This window comes from Macrobrachium nipponense, chromosome 32 (assembly GCF_015104395.2).
Source record: "Macrobrachium nipponense isolate FS-2020 chromosome 32, ASM1510439v2, whole genome shotgun sequence".
NCBI classification, from domain to species: Eukaryota; Metazoa; Arthropoda; class Malacostraca; order Decapoda; family Palaemonidae; genus Macrobrachium; species Macrobrachium nipponense.
The window spans coordinates 61,955,547-61,976,035 of record NC_061094.1 but is presented as its reverse complement, the minus strand read 5'-3'; the positions used below and the strand labels follow the sequence as shown (position 1 = coordinate 61,976,035).

The 20,489-nt window shown below is 37.4% G+C and overlaps 2 protein-coding genes across 2 annotated transcripts; both read left to right on the top strand.

The window, feature by feature from the left end:
* Positions 1-1,299: 1,299 nt before the first annotated feature.
* LOC135207555 (facilitated trehalose transporter Tret1-like) lies at positions 1,300-13,884 on the top strand. Its single transcript, XM_064239384.1, has 8 exons — positions 1,300-1,461; positions 4,722-4,785; positions 6,601-6,659; positions 9,461-9,611; positions 10,481-10,643; positions 10,831-11,572; positions 11,753-11,890; positions 13,246-13,884. Exons 1-8 carry the CDS (start codon positions 1,435-1,437, stop codon positions 13,426-13,428), a joined length of 1,527 nt encoding a protein of 508 aa, XP_064095454.1. The 5' UTR covers positions 1,300-1,434; the 3' UTR covers positions 13,429-13,884.
* A 1,049-nt stretch (positions 13,885-14,933) lies between these two features.
* LOC135207554 (acyl-CoA synthetase short-chain family member 3, mitochondrial-like) lies at positions 14,934-19,267 on the top strand. Its single transcript, XM_064239383.1, has one exon. It carries the CDS (start codon positions 15,503-15,505, stop codon positions 17,558-17,560), a length of 2,058 nt encoding a protein of 685 aa, XP_064095453.1. The 5' UTR covers positions 14,934-15,502; the 3' UTR covers positions 17,561-19,267.
* Positions 19,268-20,489: the final 1,222 nt, after the last annotated feature.

Sequence of the window (20,489 nt, the reverse complement as noted above, 5' to 3'; positions counted from 1 at the left end):
AATCTCAAAGCTCAGGAAATCATGGAAAACAAGGATTGATTAAGGCAGACCTAAAAGGAGGTCAGATATAAAGATGTCAAGACAGAGGGGAGAAAGAGAAGTTATTTTACGTTTATTCCCACAAAGGGGAAAGTTTAAGGGATCTTTCCTAGATAGTGACCCACAAGGTTTTAACTCGATATGTATCCGCCTTTGCGGAGTGTTTGGTGCACGCCCTTTGGCGATAAAAGCATAAACAAAAGACTGCAAATGTCATGAAGATAAAGACCCCAAAGGAAATGTTAGTCCTAGATAGCGACCAAGAACTTCGCTGGGGGTCAAGATCCAGTTTAAGTCAAAACGTTTCTGATGGCGATGGAGTTTGAGAAATTACTTCTTTTACTATTCTTGCCAATATCAATATTAGCATTAGAGGAAGTCCCGAAACCCCCTAACATAAGGGTGCGGTGACTGGAGTGATACATGTGCACGGTCTCCGTTATTGGCCTATACATTAAGGCGCCACAACATCAGTTAATCATACGGGATAAACTCCACTATCGAAATTAGGAGCTTCAAATGTGACCGTCATTAATACCAGAGGGGATGTCTACGTAAAACTTGGTTTCTAGAATTAGATCAAGGCTTCCATCACGCAAGGAAAATTTATAACCTCAGGTATTAATGTTTACATCATCAGAGGCTAGTCTATTCAGTCACAACACAATCTTTGAACATGACCAAACATTTAAGTTGCTAAGTTGCTTAGACCCACAAACGGATAGAAAACAACCTCGGTTCGTGCTTTAAAACGGAAATGTGGTTCATCAATAAACATTAAAATCGATTTTTCATTGTGTACTTAGCGTCTGTAAACGGAACGAATTCGACTACACGAATTCCTCCTTGGCGCCGAAAATGTGATTATCGAAGTGAATTGAGAAGACTTGCTTATTACCACGTCCATCAACATCTTGAGGATATTCTTTCCCTCAAATTTTTGCTCTCTCTCTCTCTCTCTCTCTCTCTCTCTCTCTCTCTCTCTCTCTCCCTCTCCTTCGGATCTCTCGTTCTTCTCTTCGTCATCTCTCTCTCGTCTCTCTCTCTCTCTCTCTCTCTCTCTCTCTCTCTCTCTCTCTCTCTCTTTCTCTAACCTTTATGTGGCATAGGTTTCTAGTCTTACATCAACCAAATAAGGGAGAAGGAGAGCTATAGCGTGTTGCCCTTCAGATGAAAAGATTTTTTTTTTTAAACGCACACATACACACACATTTCCATCGGGATACCAATTTAAGTTGCCTTGTGCACTGAGTCTGTTCAGGAGCGTTGTTGTCCAGTTCAGTGTCAATGCCAACCGCACACAGTAAAGGTCTGCTGCTGCTTGGAGTGCTGGCTTCACTTGGCTAAATATCTAACCGCTTGAATTCTAGGATTTGACATCGGCCTACATACAACATGGAGTTGATATCATACGTAAACAAGGTTGGTTATTTCAAGATATTTTTAGAGGGTTTGTGTGTATGCATAAATGTGTGGTTGTTTACACTTTAGAGGGTTTGTTGAACTGAATATAGGCTTTAGGCCAAAGACCAAGTACGGGAACCTATGAGGTCATCATTCAGTGCTGAAGGGGAAACCGACAGTAAAATGTTTGAAAGGTGTAACAAGAGGAAAACCTCAAAGCAGTTGGACTATGAATCAAATATTAGAAGAGGATGGAAGAAGGAGAATATGAAAGGAGGGTATAAAGAAAGGAACGGGGTTGTAGCTAGAGTGCCGAAGGCACACTGCAAAGAACCTGTAAGTAATACTTACAGTACACCGCACGAGGTGAGCTGACGGCAATAACTTCCTACGGGGTTTAGAGGGTTAAGTGTAAAAAAAAAAGTAAGGTTTCTAACTATGACACTGTAGCCTAACTCACCATTTGACGGATCTTACTATAATTGTCCTAAAATTTTCAGTGTATTGGGCAAGATATCTTTAAAAACAGCCTTGTGACAGCACGAAAAGATTATTTCACCATAAAATGACGTCTCAATGTTAAGAGTATTATGTTGGCTGAGACTTATACATCCGTGTGACATTTTTTTACTCAGAAGGTCCCTTAGTCTATCATTTGAGTAGCCTGGATTCTTCACGCAAAGGACTCTTTCTTAAGAAATGCTGGACCTCATTATATCAAATTAATTCTTAAAGTGCCAAGGTTTTAGGGAGACATTGCGGTCAGTCCACCTCACGCAGCGGACTGTGGGCATTGCCAAGGTCCTTTAAATATGCTTTTAAGGTTCTTTGCGGCGTCCCTACGGTCACTGGCTGCAGCCCCTTACCATTTTTTTTTTTTTTTTTACTGTACCTCCGTTCATAGTTTTTCTCCTATCTTCCTTTTCCACCCTCTCCTAACAGTTGCTTCATGGAGCAACTTCGAAGTTTCACGGATTGTCACAATTCTAGGAAGAGTCATTCATATGATTTTCCTTTGTTTGAGAATTAACCTTTTATTTGATAAACATTAGTGTCATAAACATGTCAGAAACTTGTTGCATACATATCTCAAACAGGACGAAAACATGTCAACGACCAGAAATAGAGACCAAATCTGTAAGTAAATGCTGGATAATGGTATGTTGGAACTTGTGGCAATACATATCTCAGACATTAGGGTGCATCCACACTCCACTAAAAAACATGTCGGAAACTTGTCACATACATATCTCAAACACAACGAAAACGACTAAATGACCAGAAATAGAGACCAAATCTGTAAGCAAATGCTGGATAATGGTATGTTGGAAACTTGTCACATACATATCTCAGACATTAGGATGCATCCACACTCCATTAAAAACATGTCGGAAACTTGTCACATGCATATCACAAACACAAAAAAAACAAGTCAACAACCAGAAATGGAGACCAAATCATTAAGCAAATGCTGGATAATCATATGCTGGAAACTTGTCACATACATATCTCAGATATTGGGGTACATCCACACTTCAGTTAAAACATGTCAGAAACTTGTCGCAAACATATCACAAACAGGAAGCAAACAAGTCAACGACCGTATGTGGAGACCGAATTTCTGAGCAAATGCTGGATAATCATGAGAAACACTGGCTAGAGACTACCAGCAAGTTGCTGACTTGTATTGAACCTGTTTGTGATGTGTTTACAGAAGTTGCTGGCATGTTTACAACTTATTTTACTCGCGGTGTGGACTCACCCTGAGGTCACATTAAACAAAAATAAAAGTCCTAAAAGATGAAGAGCATTCTTAGTGGTTTGCCGTGAAGTTAAAATCTTGAGCAGACTACGTTTTTACAAATTTTAACAGCAGCATTCCTGTCTGGCCCACCGCATCAGACTCGCTTATTAAATTGTTGACAAAAACTTGAGGGCACATTAAATCTCATACGCCCGCTCTTTGTAGCGATCTGTGTGCATGCTCCGTAAAATATTTCGTTTCTTTACTTATTTGTTTGTATGGTGATTTTACGTTGCGTGGAACCAGTGGTTATTCAGCAACGGGACCAACGGCTTTACGTGACCTCCGAACCACGTCGAGTGTGAACTTCTATCACCAGAAATACACATCTCTCACACCTCAATGGAATGCCCGCGAATCGGACTCGCGGCCACCGAGGTAGCAGGTCAAGACCATACCGATCACGCCACTGAGACGCTCGGTTTTGTTTTACTTATAATCCTTTGTATTCCGATCTTTCCAGATCACATAATCTACCATGAGTATTATTTGAGTGCCAGGTCATTATATGAAACATTCACCAGTCAGTCAATCAATCAGCCATGATGTACAGGGTGGTTTTATCCTCTGTAAGCACAAAAATAATAAAGCATTTTATTATAACTATTTTCGTTATAAATGATAATTGTCCTTCCTCTTCTTCTTCTTCTGAATAAAATGGCAGAATTAAGCAAATTAATCTTATATATTATCTTTTCTATTTTTCTTATTACTCGCCTTTCTGGCTCAGCAAGTAATAAGAAAAATAGAAAAGATAATATATAAGATTAATTCTTTTCTATTTTTTTCTTATTACTCGCTTTTTCTGGCTCAGCAAGTAATCAGAAAAATTTGTTTTAAAAGAGGATCTTCTTCTAAAATATCATTTATTATTATTATTATTATTATTATTATTATTAATTATTTTATTATTATTATTACACAACAAAAGTAGGGCGCAGGGGAAAAAAATATGACCACTTCAATATGACCCGATAAAATGATTATGGGCACTCAAAAGACATCTGAAGGTCGGATTGGTCACAGACAATCACTGACCAGTAGTCAGTGATTATCAGTTGAGAGATTCTGTCAGATTTAGTTTCAGGAGGTTACGAAATAAGTTGCGGCTTTTGAACTGCAGGTCTAGACACTTCAGGATGCATTCTCTCTCTCTCTCTCTCTCTACCTCAGGTCTCTCTCTCGTGTCCTCTTGGTATACTTCTCTCTCCTCTCTCTCTATCTCTCTCTCTCTCTCTCTCTCTCTCTCTCTCTAAATTTTATATATTCTATATATAAGAAATTAGGCTTTTTTTCCCCTACAGATTTAGGGAATGTGACCACTAGATGTCGTTTTATTAGTTAATGGCTTTTCAGCGGAAAATTCTGGGAAAACAGATATATGAGTTCTTCGGTCATTTCCTTCTCAGGTGAATATTTGTAAATATATGCAAAAAAAAGAAGAAGAATTATTATCCTTTTGTTTAACTTTCAGTTGGATATGACGGATGAGAACGATATGAAAATACAAGCAAATCCGCCGGCGAATCAAATAAAAGGTAAGTTTCAAAATTCTTTCCTTTTTTAACGCTTTTGTTTTCTGGATGAGTAAAGTGAATTAAACCATAGGTTAATTGAAAAGTCGAAGATTGTAATCGTGCGAATTATGAGTTTTCTGAATACTGAAATGGCGAGAGAAGGTTAATAATATATATAGTAACCTCCTTTCAAGAGACAAGGTTGTTGGGAAAAGGCTAGAAGTAATTGCTAATCATTAATGGCTTCATAAAGGCATGAAAACAATATTAGTATTATTGTTGTTATTTTATTCTAAGGGACCCCTTAGAATATTATATAAAATCTCTCGATAGAGAGTTTTTCCCAATTAAAAATTATTGTTATTATTATCATTATTGTTATTATTAATATTAATTATTCAGAAGATGAATTGGGAAAAGGATAGAAGTAACTTGTAATTCTTATTGCCTTCAAATATGCATTAAAACAATATTATTATTATTATTATTATTATTATTATTATTAATAATATTGAGAATTAAAAGCCACAGAACGTGTTATAATACTACAAATATATATATCTTATATATATAAAATATATATATAAATATATATATATATATATATATATATATATATATATATTATATATTATAAACACTTCTGTGGCTTTTAATTCTCAATATTATTGTTAATAATAATAATAATAATAATAATAACAACAATAATAATAATAATATTATTTTAATGCATTTTTGAAGGCTTGTTCCATATGAGTAGGTTTCATCTTCTGAATAATAATAATAATAATAATAATAATAATAATAATAATGAACTAAGGCGCCTCTGTAACGAGGTTATAATATTGACAATTAAAAGCCACAGTAGTGTTATATATATATATATATATATATATATATATATATATATATATATATATATATATATATATATAACACTACTGTGGCTTTTAATTGTCAATATTATAACCTCGTTACAGAGGTGCCTTAGTTCATTATTATTATTATTATTATTATTATTATTATTATTATTATTATTATTATTATTATTATTATTATTGCAGAAGATGAAACCTACTCATATGGAACAAGCCCACCACAGGGGGCCACCGACATGAAATTCAAGCTTCCAAAGAATACGGTGTTATCATCTTTAGTAGCAGAGTCCCCTGATAACAACCTAAAATTTAATGGTTCTGGTGCAACTCAAACTTAAGTGAAACAAGTCTCTCTTTGTGATATCATAATAATACTATAATTCTGTAAGTAAATAAAACTAAACTAGTTATCGAAAGAAATCTTGCCATAATCAACGCATTATTGGAACAGTGTGGCTGACTGTCGGTAAGTCATGGCTTTTGTTGTTTGGTTAAAAATGATATGACATCTGTATTTATTATTATTATTATTTTGTTAAAAATGGTTGCTGCTTCACCACTATTAAACTTCCCTACGAGAGGGTCTCCTTCCGAAATATTATTATTATTATTATTATTATTATTATTAGTCAGAAAATGAACCTTATTCATATGGAACAAGCCCACCAACGGGCCATTGTCTTGAAATTCAAGCTTCCAAAGAATATAATGGTGTTCATTAGAAAGAAGCAACAGAAGATAATGAGAAAGAGAGCAACTAGAGATCACCCAACAAGAAGAAAAAATGAATTCACAAACTGATAAATAAATATATAAAAATCTGAATGAATTAATAAAGAGGACTGTAGTATTAGCATAGTGATGCAGTGCATTGGCGCTTGAAGTTTTGAATAAAATATACTTAAAAGGTTTGCGTGACTGTAGGAAAAATAATATATATTTTTTTTATTTTGAAAAGATGAGATGAACAAGGGAAAGGAGTCGCCGTCCGAGAGAGGAGTCAGATATGCTAAACAGGTAGGTAGAAGAGAGAGAGAGAGAGCCTAAATTGACTTATATGCAAGAAGATTTTGTAACTCTCTTACAGCAATAATCTTGGCGCTGCTCTGATATATTCGCTGTAAGTAATCTGAATTATATTACGTGCCTCTCTCTCTCTCTCTCTCTCTCTCTCTCTCTCTCTCTCTCTCTCTCTATATATATATATATATATATATATATATATATATATATATATACCTCCTTTTAAAATAGATTATGGGGAAAAAGATTAAATTAACTGGTAATTCTGTCATGTTTCTCTTAATAATATATATATATATATAATATATATATATATATATATATATATATATATATATATATATATATATATATATATATATATATATATATATATCGACGGTTAATCACAAGTTAATTCTAGCCTTTTCCTAATAATCTTGTATCTTCAAAGGAGGCTAATAATAAGGAGAAGTAAAATATAATAACAAAACACTTGCAAGTGATCACATTTAATTCCACGGGATTCTGACAGGGAATATAATCTTTTGGTTCATATCAATGCAACCTTCATTTTCTTTCCTCCGTAGGGACGTGCCTTCATAAGTATCTCTTGGTTTAACCAGACCACTGAACTGATTAACAGCTCTCCTAGGGCTGGCCCGAAGGATTAGATATTTTCACGTGGCTAAGAACCAACTGGTTACCTAGCAACGGGATCTACAGCTTATTGTGGGATCCAAACCACATTATATCGAGTAATTAATTTCTAATCACCAGAAACAAATATCTCTGACTCCCCGTTGGCAGAGCAGGGAATCCAACTCGGGACTACCGAATCGGTAGGCAAGCACGTAAACTACTTGTCCAAAGATGAACTGGGTAGAGCCGTTAGTGGGGTGGACTGTAGGCATTACTTAAGGTCTTTGCAGCGTCCCTTCGTCCCCTAGCTGCGAACTCTCCCCAATTCTTTTACTGTATCTCCGTTCATTTCCTTCCTTAAAGCTTTCTTACTGTCAATTTCCCTTTCAGCTGAATGAACGAACCTCTTAGGTCCCAGCGATTGGCCTTTTGGCCTAAATCCTAAACTCTATTCTCTCTTCGTTTTCTTTCCTCAGATAGTTTGAACATGTCAGTAAGAGCCTTCCTCTTTATAAGTTTGTTTCTAACAACTCATTTTGGCTGGATCCTTTAAAAAAAATAAAGTTCTTTTTGCAAAGAAACACCAGATTGATCTCTTGGATATAATTTTTGTCCGTCGTGATAACAGCAGTAAGACTATTGGAATTCAACGTCTGATATTACGAAGTCTTAGTTCCTGTTTGAAAAGCTTAGCCTTCAGCCTATTTTTTTTCCACAATGTTCTCTTTCATTCTTCTGGAAGAAGGCAAGCATGCGAGCATCCTTCATACAAACTCGCACGTTCATCTAGTTAACAATCTTCTTTGAACAAATTCATAATGCGACAATCAAGAAAGGAAGTTCCCAGCCATTCGTTCGGTTACAGTGGACATTTCAAAATTGTCCAGAAAGAACCGCTTCCAGACCATTATACGATGCTAAGGAAGGAGGCTCCCGGTCATTTGGTCAGCTATACACTGGACATTTTGAAAATTGCCCAAAAATGAACCATTCCCAGGCAATCATTCGGTATCAATAATGCTGTCTGCAGATGTTCCCAGTTCTTATAGTCACTCTTTAACAGTCAAGCCCACCTCCGTTTTCTTTACTTGCAATGTTGTTTATATTAAGATAAAAGAGGTTATGTACCTCACGAAAACAGCCTTTCAGAATTCATCGTGGGTCTTCACACTTTCTCAGGGTGAAGGTCGCATCTCAGGATGCTTATTTGCTCCAGATCTTATGATTAATTCTCGGCTATGTAGGAAACAACGGGGAAATGCTTGCTCGTTCATGCACAAGCAGCTCGATCATCTATTCCCTTGCAGAGTTGGATCTTAGTTCAGGATTTCCATAAAGGTTATTTTCCCTGAATTTGCAAACGTTTGAAGTACCTTGTGCGAGTGAGTGGAAACGCCTATTAATCTGATACAGAAGTAAAATGTTTATTAATTTAATCTGATCCTGAAGTAAAACGTTTACTAATCTGATCCTAAAGTAAATTTTTTATTAATCTGGTCCTGAAATTTATTATTAAAGAAAGGAGTTTTACCAGCCCAATGAGTCAAACTTGACTCTCACAGGGTCCTGAAGTGAAACGTTTATTGATCGGACCAAAAAGTGAATGTTTATTAATCTGATCCGGAAGTAAAATGTTTATTAATTTGGTCCTGAAGTGAGACGTTTATTATTCAGATCCTGAAGTAAAACGTTTGTTAATCTTATCCTAAAGTAAAATGCTTATTAGTCTGATCCTGATCTGAAACGTTTACTAATCTGATTCTGAAGTGAAATGTTTATTAATCTAATCTTGAAGTGAATTTTTTTTTATTAAACTAATCCTGAAGTGAAATGTTTATTAATCTAATCCTTTAGTGGTATCTTTATTAATCTAATCCTGAATTGAAATATTTATTAACCTAATCCTAAAGTGAAACGTTTACTAATCTGATCTTGAAGTGAGATTTTTATTAATCTAATCCTGAAGTGAAATTTCTATTAATCTGATCCTGATCTGAAACGTTTATTAATCTGATCCAGAAGTGAAGTGTTTATAAATCTGATCCTGAAGTGAAATGTTTATTAATCAGATCCTAAGTAAAATTCTTATTAATCTAATCCCGAAGTGAAATATTTATTAATCTAATCCCGAAGTGAAATATTTATTAATCTAATCCTGATCTTCCACGGTGCAGCTAACTATGGTCTTCGCAGCGGCCGTAGGTCACTTCAATCTTGGTATGGCCCTCGGGTGGCCAAATGTACTCGCCTCGGGTCTTCAGACAAGCAACTCGACTCTATTTGGGCCGCAGATACATTTTGAGGATTGGGAGGTCGATATGGCTGGTAAATATTTACTTTGTAAACGATAACATATATATATATATATATATATATATATATATATATATATATATATATATATATTATATTGACTGGTGGGGACACATTAATCCTTTAATCATTGTTGAGGCAACTAGAAGTTGGTCTGACTACAATACTTGAGTTTAAACTAACAAAAGTATTGTAAATTCTTATTAAACTTCAATTTGAAGTAACACAAGGCTCAGATTTAGCAGACACATTATTGCACAGCTAAAGATATACAAACACATAATGTATTCCTACCTCCTTCTACATCCATCATTCTCATTCAACATATTTGAACCTGAGAATCTTGTCATTTCTACAGTGCATTCCAAAACCTTTTTTAAATTGAGCACATTGGACTATGGTAACATGTGACACAAAGGGCCTCTCTGAAATTCTGCCTTCCCTTCTCGTAGTTCTGCTCCAAGTGTGTCTGCATATCGTCACAATACCCAACTGTCTCTACAGCTGGTTCACTAAGGTAGATTCTTGGGTGAGCCCTATCCCTACGAGACGTTGGTTTGGCGACCGCTGATTGGCTGGGAGCTGCCTACCTCCCGGTACCAGCCAATCAGCGGCCGCCAAACAAACGTCTCGTCAGCATAGCGCTCATCCAAGAATCTACCTTAAGTGAACCAGTTATAGTCTAATTAGGTAATTCTCTCCATATCAAAGTTGAAGCATCGTACAAGACAATGACAAAATCCTGACTCGGTTTACTTGGTAGTGCTTGACCTAAGGCTGTCCACTGTAATCTGGCAATTCCCTTCTCAAATGAAAGCATTACAATAACCTGAAAGACAACACACGTAACTCATATGATATGGCTGATAATAACATTTCAGCTGGCATGCTTTTCTTCGCTACGATACCGGGATTTCCTTGCGCTGGGTGGATAGTAGCTCGCATCGGAAGGAGGAAATCAATGATGCTTGTTGCAGTTCCTGGGGCGATTGGATGGGCACTCGTTCTTCTCGCCATCAACTCTCCAATGGTCCTCGTTGGAAGGTAATTCAGTAGGTACTTCTTTAGTCACACGGATGTTCTTGCTATCGAATTAAACATTGGAAGGTAATTCGTAGGTACTTCTTTAGTCACACGGATGTTCTTGCTATTGAATAACACAAAGGAAAAGTGACGACAACAGAACCTTTTCTATCGCAGTCAGTCTCTTTAAAAAGAGTTTCCACTCCAGGTTCGCTGGAGGCCTCTGCTATGCGCTGTTGGGAGCGTCAGTTCGGACCTACTTGGCAGAAATATCCGACGTATCCATCCGGGGCGCAGTCTCTTTGTCCACGGAGGTCATGAAAGGCATCGGAGCGGTCACTGTGATTGGACTGGGGATGGTACTGACGTGGTATTATGTGGCGGCAATCCTCCTCGGCCATCTGCTATTTTACGGAGTCTGTGTGGTGCCTTTCCTTCCGGAAAGTCCGACGTACCTCGTTGTTCGCAACAGGGAAGAAGAAGCTCGCCGGCTGCTGAGGCTGTTGAGAGGTCCTGATGTCAATCTGGATGAAGAGATCAGGCGCCTGAGAGAAATGAACACGAACGGGGCTTCCAGCAACGAATGCTCGGGGGTTTTCACAAGGGATGTCCTCAAAAAATGCATGGTAATCTTTGGGTTGTTCCTCATCTCAAACTTCTGCAGCACTGAGGTTATAAAGGCCAATGCTATGCGCATGCTCCAGACCTCTGGACTGGCACTGGAGAAAGACGTCAGCACCATATTGGTGTTCGTCCTGTTACTGGCCGGTAATGTTACGCAAGCACTTATCCTAGACAAAATTGGACGTCGGAAGTGTATTATAGTATCACTAATCCTCATTATGCTTTCCTACGTCATATTAGGGGCATATACATTTCTTTCCTCATCAGATATCGACATAGTGCTGCTGGAAACAGAGAAGAACATCACTACAATACTGGTTGATGAAGGTAACGTTGCTCGAGTTTCAAGTCACATTGGTCAAATTTCAGTCTTTGAGATTAAATAAATGAAACAAATGTCACGAACTTTGTTGCAATTGCAAAATGGATTATCACATTATTCATATATAAAATGGAAAACCAGATCTGACGTGACACCAAAGTAAGACTTCTTCCTCTGGTTCTGAAGTTCTTCTGCAGGAATCTCCTGGGACTGGATGCCAACTGCGTGCCTTATGACTGCCGCCTTTGCCATCAGTCTGGGAATAGGACCTATCCCGTGGCTTCTCTCTGTCGAATACTTTCCCACAAACATAAGATCCCAGGTAATTATGATCACCACCTCAGTGTCAGTAGTTGTTATCACTACATTTACACAAATTCAAAACCTAACGTATCATTGCCTGTAAGACTGAGAGCGAGCGAGTGTCGTGAAAATGACCACTCACATTTCACCAATCTGTTTTGTGATATGGGTCAAACGGTGACCTGAAATTGCTTTAAGTCTTGTCACGTTGACAGTAGAACAGTTGAATAGTTTTAGTGACTATAAACTGGCTTGCATGCAATCTTGTCACCTTCTTAGCAGAACAGTGTACTAATGATGTCTAGGCCAGTCCCTTACGACGCTCCTGATTGGCTGTTGATAAGCCAATCACAGGGTTGGAAACTCTCAGTCTCTCTCGAGAGTTCACATAGGCAGGATGTTTGTTCTACCTTTATGAGGGATACTTTTGATGTATGTTCCACCTCAGGAGAGGTGGAACATACATCCTGCCTACGTGAACTCTTTCGAGAGACTGAGAGTTTCCAGCCCTGTGAGTGGCTTATCAACAGTCAATCAGGAGCGTCGTAAGGGACTGGCCTAGGCATCATATACACGGGTGATGTGAATCTACTATAGTCACTTTGATAGCAGAACGGTGTAGAAATGTTTCAGTGACTACAAACTGGCCTGACACTGTGATTGTTGAACAGTGCGACAACGAAAGTTTCAGCGACATGAAACTGGTTTGACACTGTGGCAGGACGGACAGTGTAGCAATGACCGTTTTATTAACTATAAACTGGCTTGTCATTTTGATAGCTGAACAGTGTAGATATGACAGTTTCACTAACATAAACTGGATTGTCACTTTGACACCAGAACAGTGTAGATATGTCAGTTTCATTAATAAAAACTGGATTGTCACTTTGACACCAGAACGGTGTAGATATGACGGTTTCATTAACTATAAACTGGCTTGTCACACAATTTCATTAATTATGAACTGGCTGGTCACTCTGTTAACAGAACAGTGTTGTAATAGTAGTTCCAGTGACTATATGCTCTGGCTTGTCATCTTGATATCAGACAAGTGTATCAATGACGCTTTCAATAACTAAAAGCTGGCTTGTGACTTTAATAGTAGAACAGTGTAGAAATGGCATGTTTTTTTTCCTAACTAGAGACAGTTTCTCCGATCGTAAACTGGCTTGCATTCAGTCTTGTAACCCTATTAGCAGGACAATGTAGTATTAATGAGTTTCACTGACTGTAAGCTGGCTTATTTTCAATCTTCGCATCCTGCTGGCAGACCAGTGTAGTAATAAGAGTTCTAAAAGTTTCCATCACAAAGTCAAAACTAGGAGGACTAAGCTCAGTGATGGAATCCCTGACAAAATTCTTCTTCTTTTCAAGGTCATGAGCCTCTGCACCGCAGTTGGTAATATGTTCAGCTTCGCCTCCGTCCAGGTATATAGTCCTATGCAAACTCTGCTGACGCCTGCTGGTCTGTACTGGAGTTACGCTTCTTTCGCCGCCATTGGCATTGTCTACACTTGTTTTATTGTTACTGAGACCAAAGGGAAAAATATTGGCTGAGACGCATATTGGTGGGGCATACCCATAGCTTCCCTAGTTTTAATATGAGTGTGTATTGTTTGGGCTCCATGATGTCAAGAAGTAATGGAGAAGGTAAAAATGCATTTTAACTTCAAGACAATTACTTCAAGCTCTTAGAATTCAGTAAGAAGTTTGTGCTACAAGTTGTGTACAAAGCAAAAATGCCTGCCTTTCATTTTATATAGTTTTGTTTGAACGCACGATATATGGAAACAATGTGCCTTACTTGCCACAAGGATTGTCTAAAGGAAATCTCTCTAGGATTATTATAAAGAATAATAATGAAGATTGTCTCCTACAAAACAGAAAAAAAATGGAAAATTAAATTACGTTATCATTTTAGCAAATTTAAATGATTTCTTATTTATTTTTTCAATTTCTAAACAGATCATGGAATGGCATTTTGATCGATACATTCATATATATATATATATATATATATATATATATATATATATATATATATATACTATATGTATTATATATATATATATATATATATATATATATATATATATATATATAGTATATATAATCACAATATGTCGAAGCCTGACGTCATATATAAAATCACAAATTACAACAATTTGGATTATATAATTTTGCAGCAGGATATGTCGATAAGATAAACTGTACATATAAATAAATGCGACATCTTTAATATTATACCCTAATAGAGTATTATTAAAAGTTTCACCCCCTCTGACGAAATTTATTTTTTTTTCCAATTACATGTCAAACCTTATTCATAAACATTTATTTACGTTTACTGTCTATGTCTTTGTAAAACCAAATACCAAATGAATTTTTGTGGTAAACAGAATAAATATATACATATATATATATATATATATATAATATATAGATATATATATATGTATATATATATATGTATATATATATAGAGAGAGAGAGAGAGAGTAGAGGTCTCGCCGAACCTAATTTCAATCAACAGATGAGACGAGGAACTGGTTTTGAATTCAGTGAAGAAACTTTTCCCACGATCAGAAAAAACTACGGCAATTTGAATGCTTGCAAACGACACTGCGGATTCTTCGCCCATAAACATAACGCGATCACTAAATTGTTAATTATATGTTCGTCTTTTTGTACCTTTATAGAAGTAAATGTAAGAGAATAAGGTATATTCAAAGGGTCCCCCAATTTTAGGATTACTAGTTTTATTATTGGGTACTATCAACGTCTACGCTCATAAATTATGTAACAGAACCTGCTCGCTGTCTTTCTCTCGTCTCGTGGGAAAGACATAAATGTATTCGAGCATAAGTGAGCAAATGTAAACGCGATTTTGATTCTACAGCTAAATATAATTTATATCTACAGATTAAGTAACCTGCAGTACCCATGTATAACCTCATGTATCTTCATGGAAGCAGGAATAGTTTTCGTAACATTCGTAGAGTACCTATGCACTTATTTTGCAGAGAGAGAGAGAGAGAGAGAGAGAGAGAGAGAGAGAGAGAGGTGGAGTGATGAGAGAAAGAGATGTCATGTACTGTATTAAGACTTACGTTTTACAAGAATCACGCTTTCCTGCCTCGACTTTGCTATATCAAACTAAAGGAGCATCAATGCACAGGCGAAATTGACCTTGGAGTGAATGAATTAAAGAGGATAGCGCGGAATGATAACAAAGAAAAAAAATGCTAACTGGTACCAGAAGTTCACGTTTTAACTACTTGTTGCTGGTCGAGTGACGTTGCCTGCCAGACGTACGTTTGCGTAAACAAGACATCCCGTTTTATAGATTTCTTAAACACATTATATCTTTCTAAGCACATAGTGTGTATAGATTAGGTGCATAGAATATGTAATAAATGCTGCTTAAAATATGTCTACTGTTATATATGGCAAGAAACTAGTTGTGTACGATTGATTTACGGTAAGTTAAGGCAGCGTAAATCAGCTGTCTGGAAGGACAACATTTGGCCATTAAAATTGAAAGACGAGCAGAAGTTGTGTCGTAAGAAACGTTTTTTTCATTCGTCTATTGGAACAACTAAACTTGTGAATCCAGGAACAGTTAGATAACATGGCACTGTATCGACAGTGTTTGAGTAAAATCACTGACAGATGCTTAAATTTGAAAAACGAGATAAAAAGCATCACTCAATGGAGTTGCAGTTACGCTACCAGCGTCGACGGTGGTTCGACAAGGCCGTTCCCTGCGGGAAGTTACGACGAACTGTTTAATCGATCTATCAAGGAACCCGAGATCTTCTGGGATGAAGTGGCTCAGGGCATCGAGTGGTTTCGTCCTTACACCCGCGTCCTGGATAATTCGAACGAACCGTTTACGAAGTGGTTTGTGGGCGGGCAGCTGAATACCTGCTACAATGCCGTTGATCGCCATGTGAGCGCAGGGAGAGGCGACCAGCTATCCATTATTCACGATTCGCCGATAACTAATTCGATGAGAAAAATAACATACAGTGAACTGCAAGAACTGGTAGCGCGTTTAGCCGGGGGCTTGTCGAAGCTGGGTGTGGGCTATGGGGACAGAGTGCTTATTTATATGCCCATGATACCAGAGGCTGTTGTTTCTATGCTTGCTGTCGTGCGCTTGGGTGCTATACACAGTGTGGTGTTCGGGGGCTTTGCAGCTAGGGAACTGGCGACCAGAATATCCCATTTAGAACCGAAAGTGATCATTTGTTCATCTTGTGGCGTGGAACCTTCTCGTTTGGTGCAGTACAAACCGATGGTTGATGAGGCCATCAACTTGTCAACCCACAAACCTCAACGGTGTGTCGTTTACCAGAGGCCGAATTTCGAGGAGGCTTCACTCATTCCAGGGCGTGATGTGGACTGGCAAGAGCTCATGTCAACAGCGCCCAGACACGACCCCGTACCTGTAGATTCTAATGACCCCTGCTATGTTCTCTACACCTCAGGTACCACGGGGCAGCCCAAAGGTATAGTGCGGCCCAGTGGTGGCCATGCAGCAGTCCTGCCTTGGACCATGAAAGCAATTTATGGAATGGACCCAGGTGACGTTTGGTGGGCTGCATCAGACCTCGGCTGGATTGTCGGTCACTCCTACATTTGTTATTCCCCATTGCTAAATGGCAACACAACTGTCATATATGAGGGAAAGCCTGTTGGAACACCAGATCCAGGCCAATTTTTCAGGGTTGTTCGTGACCACGGCGTCAAAGGGATGTTCACAGCTCCGACAGCCCTCCGAGCAATAATCCGCGAAGACCCTAAGTCAGAAGAAGGGAAAAAGTACGACATTTCATCGCTGAAATACTTTTTCGTGGCTGGTGAACCACTTGATCATGAAACCAGGGTATGGACAGAGGAGAACTTCAAAGCCCCTGTTCTGGACAACTGGTGGCAGACGGAAACTGGTTATGCTATCACTGCTAATGCAGTTGGGATGGGCATGTCGTTGAATCCACCAAGAAATGCCACAGGGAAGCCATTCGTAGGGTTTAATATCGAGGTTCTAACCCCAGATAGAAAAGAAGCGGGGCCTGGTGAGCTAGGCCGTATCGTTTCACGTCTTCCTCTGCCCCCTGGCTGCATGAGCACGCTGTACAACTCCCCAGAGCGATTTGTCAACAGCTACTTTCAGGAGTACCCAGGGTATTACGACACAATGGACGCTGGCGTTAAGGACTCACAAGGTTACATATCAGTTCTGTCCCGGGATGACGATGTGATAAATGTAGCAGGGCATCGCCTAAGCACCTTGTCTCTTGAAGAAGCAGTTCTTGAACATCCGGATGTCATTGATGCTGCAGTTATTGGTGTTCCAGACGCCATGAAGGGAGATATTCCCTTGGCCCTCTTTGTGGTAAGAAATGGATTTAACAGGTCAGAAGAGGAAGTAGTGAAGGAACTGGTGGCCGTTGTGCGAAAGGTCATTGGACCAGTGGCGGCCTTCCGGTTATCAGCCAGAGTGAAGGGCCTCCCCAGAACCAGGTCTGGGAAAACAGCCAGAAAAAGCATTGCCGATTTAGCCAGAAACAAGAGTATCAAGATCTCTCCCACAATAGAAGACCCTACAGTTTACGTTGATGTTATAGAAGCATTGCAGCGTTGTGGGTATGGTCTAGAGGCTCCTAATCCAGAGATTCCATGAAATTTATAGCATTTTGTTAGAATTGGTCACTTCTAAAGGCATCCATTTTGGAAATCAGAAATTAGTAAGAATTGCCACAGAACTGCTATGTTGAAAAGCGAGTGCACTTTATAATGTATAAAATTGACTGACCTGGAAGCTTTATTTCCCAAATTTTTTTAACTGATAACTTTTTACAATTAGGCCTAATTAAAAGTACAATTACACATGGTGGGATCATTTTTCTTGAGCTATGGCATAGGTATGTTTTTCTTAATGTACTGGCTGGGTTGTCATTCTCTCTCTCTCTCTCTCTCTCTCTCTCTCTCTCTCTCTCTCTCTCTCTCTCTCTCTCTCTCTCTCTCTCTCTCTCTCTGCTAAAGGTTTTATTGAGATGTTTATGTTGAATCTTCAAGGACCTATAAGTTTTGATAATTACTACTTTTCCTTGCAATTGGAAAATATCACCACTATATGTAAAATTATTAATTGTATGCTTACATATTTTACGACTATTACATTCATTTATAAACCCCATCATACTGTCGTACATTTACCGTGCGAGACATTTTACATAAAAAAAAAACTTGTGACAATAACCTTGTATTGTGAGTGCCTATAATTACTGATATGGCTTGATGTGTTATCGATTGATTGAGGTGTTATCATTTGAGTGTATTTTTTTATATATAGGATAAGCTACATGGCAGACAAGAGAAGTTTCAACTGGATAGAAAAAAATAGTTTTTTTAAAATGTAAATGTGGTACTAAGACATTACTAAAACAGCAATTGGCTAATCACTGGGATATCGCTGTTAGGGAAGGCACTTCACATTTTTCAATAAAATATAGAATTTTATCTCGCCTTAGAACTGTAAACACTTACCTTAGAACAGCTGATGGATTTCCACTTGAGAATCTTTTATATATATATATATATATATATATATATATATATATATATATATATATATATATATATAAACTGACTCGGTTCTCAAAAGGCAAACCTGCAAATAATGAAGAGTCAATCATTTCAAGTTTGAGGTCTTAATGCTCATAATGCTTTTATGTAAGTTTATCGATCATGAAAACTGACCAATACCCGAAGTTCTACTAAATGAGAATGATGTAATCAAATAGACTGTGAAAGACTCGTTGCTGTCCAACGTGATTTAAGACGTTCAAATGATTTTTTTTAAAGGTTTCTATTGTCATTGTGTATTTTTAATCTACTGAAATGGTTTGTGATATAGAAACATTGTGCAGGCCCTATTTTGTAAACATTAAATGTTTCCTGAATACTTACACAGATTATAGATGTCTATTTTGAAGATATTGCTTCTGTCTAAACAGATTATAGATTTATATTTTCAAGATATTGCTTCTGTCTAAACAGATTATAGATTTATATTTTCAATATATTGCTTCCGTTTTTCTTGTTTACTTGTTTTTGTGTTCTTTGCTCAAAGTTTCTAACCTCATGTAATTGTTCAGGTTGAATGTAAATAATTTTGTTGTCACTGCCAAGTAGAATTGTCCTTTTACTGTAATTTATATAAAGAGTTAGATGGAAATTGTTTTCCATCAGGGCCATTTGCGTTTTAAATACTGTTTTGATAATATACAGGATGTGCATGGTCTTTTTTTTACTGTGAAACAGGAAATCTGTTGTAAAATGTATGATGATTTTATTTTTTTTGCAACTAATAAACCCATGGTCTAAATTGTCTTTCTTATGTAATCCTTGTTTTTGTATAATATTGTTTAGGGACACCAACCATAGATATGAATTAGGAACAAGTGTATATCAGGGATCACTGAGGCAAAATATGACCTGTCATGACTTAACCTAACCAAAAACAGACAGCAGCATCACTTAATGTGCACTATTTTTGTTGTTGTTGAGGATGGGACAAGTTTAAAATAACTACAAACTGTATAAAAGACAACCAGTGAGAATATTTCCTGAGTACTTTCAATCAAAGGGGTTTCCTCAGGGTGAGGAGGATTTGGGTCAAACATGTTTGACTCATTCATTTTTTGGAGGAGGAGTAGTGAGTAAAGAACTTCTGGGAAGAGACCGAAGGGAAAACAGATGAATATTATAAAGCAGAAAAAAAGTGTTGGATAAAACAGAGAACACATGACTGTTTGGATGCAAAACATCCTCTTCTCTACCTTTTTGAGTTGAAAGCCCCATGTCTCCTGTATAAGGTCTGGGAATGCTCATCAATTTAAGGCTACGATCTCCAGAAAGGATTAAGAGACACGAGAGAAGGAAAAGTATACGAAAGGTAAAATGTGTTTTCATTCTTGAGAAACTGCAGCTTCTTATCAATGAAAGAACGTGAAGGGCATTTTGCCTTTTTCGGTATAGTATATGCTATCATCGAGAGATTAAAACTGGTCTATTAGTTGGCTATACCGCACTAATAAAAAATACAGACTACTTATCCAATGCAATGGACTGAAACGGTAAGTATAAATATTACCGTGTAATATAATCCTTCCAATCGGTAACATTAGGTGCTACAAAAACTACGTATCTCAGGGTTCAGATAAAATTCAATCATAATGTAATCGTCTCAAAATGTTATTAAATTTTGTAATCTCTACAACTGTTCTCGTAATATGCTTCTATAAGATGTACTCCTAACTTTAAGCAATAAACACAACCATTTAATGTTCCCAGTTAATGTAATCAAACTCTCTAATGTCATGAAACCCAATAAACGTTTAGTATGTTCTGGATGAAGTAGTTATACCTACTAAAACGTTATTTGGTCCGTTTTCTATTACGAAGAGCTCTTTATTTTAAGGGGAACTTTGTTGTATTTCAAGGTCCTTTGGGCTGAGTGACGTATGAAGTAGATGAATTAATGTACTTTATATGCAACGAACGTTCGGTGATTTACGGTTGTATTTGCATATATCAATAAATATAAC

Excerpts from the sequence above, each read along its gene's own strand:
- LOC135207554 (XM_064239383.1), top strand. The coding sequence starts at position 15,503 with ATGGCACTGTATCGACAGTGTTTGAGTAAAATCACTGACAGATGCTTA.
- LOC135207555 (XM_064239384.1), top strand. The coding sequence starts at position 1,435 with ATGGAGTTGATATCATACGTAAACAAG. Across the intron at positions 1,462-4,721 it reads TGATATCATACGTAAACAAG|TTGGATATGACGGATGAGAA; the intron begins GTTGGTTATTTC and ends TTTAACTTTCAG. Across the intron at positions 11,573-11,752 it reads CTACAATACTGGTTGATGAA|AGTTCTTCTGCAGGAATCTC; the intron begins GGTAACGTTGCT and ends CTCTGGTTCTGA.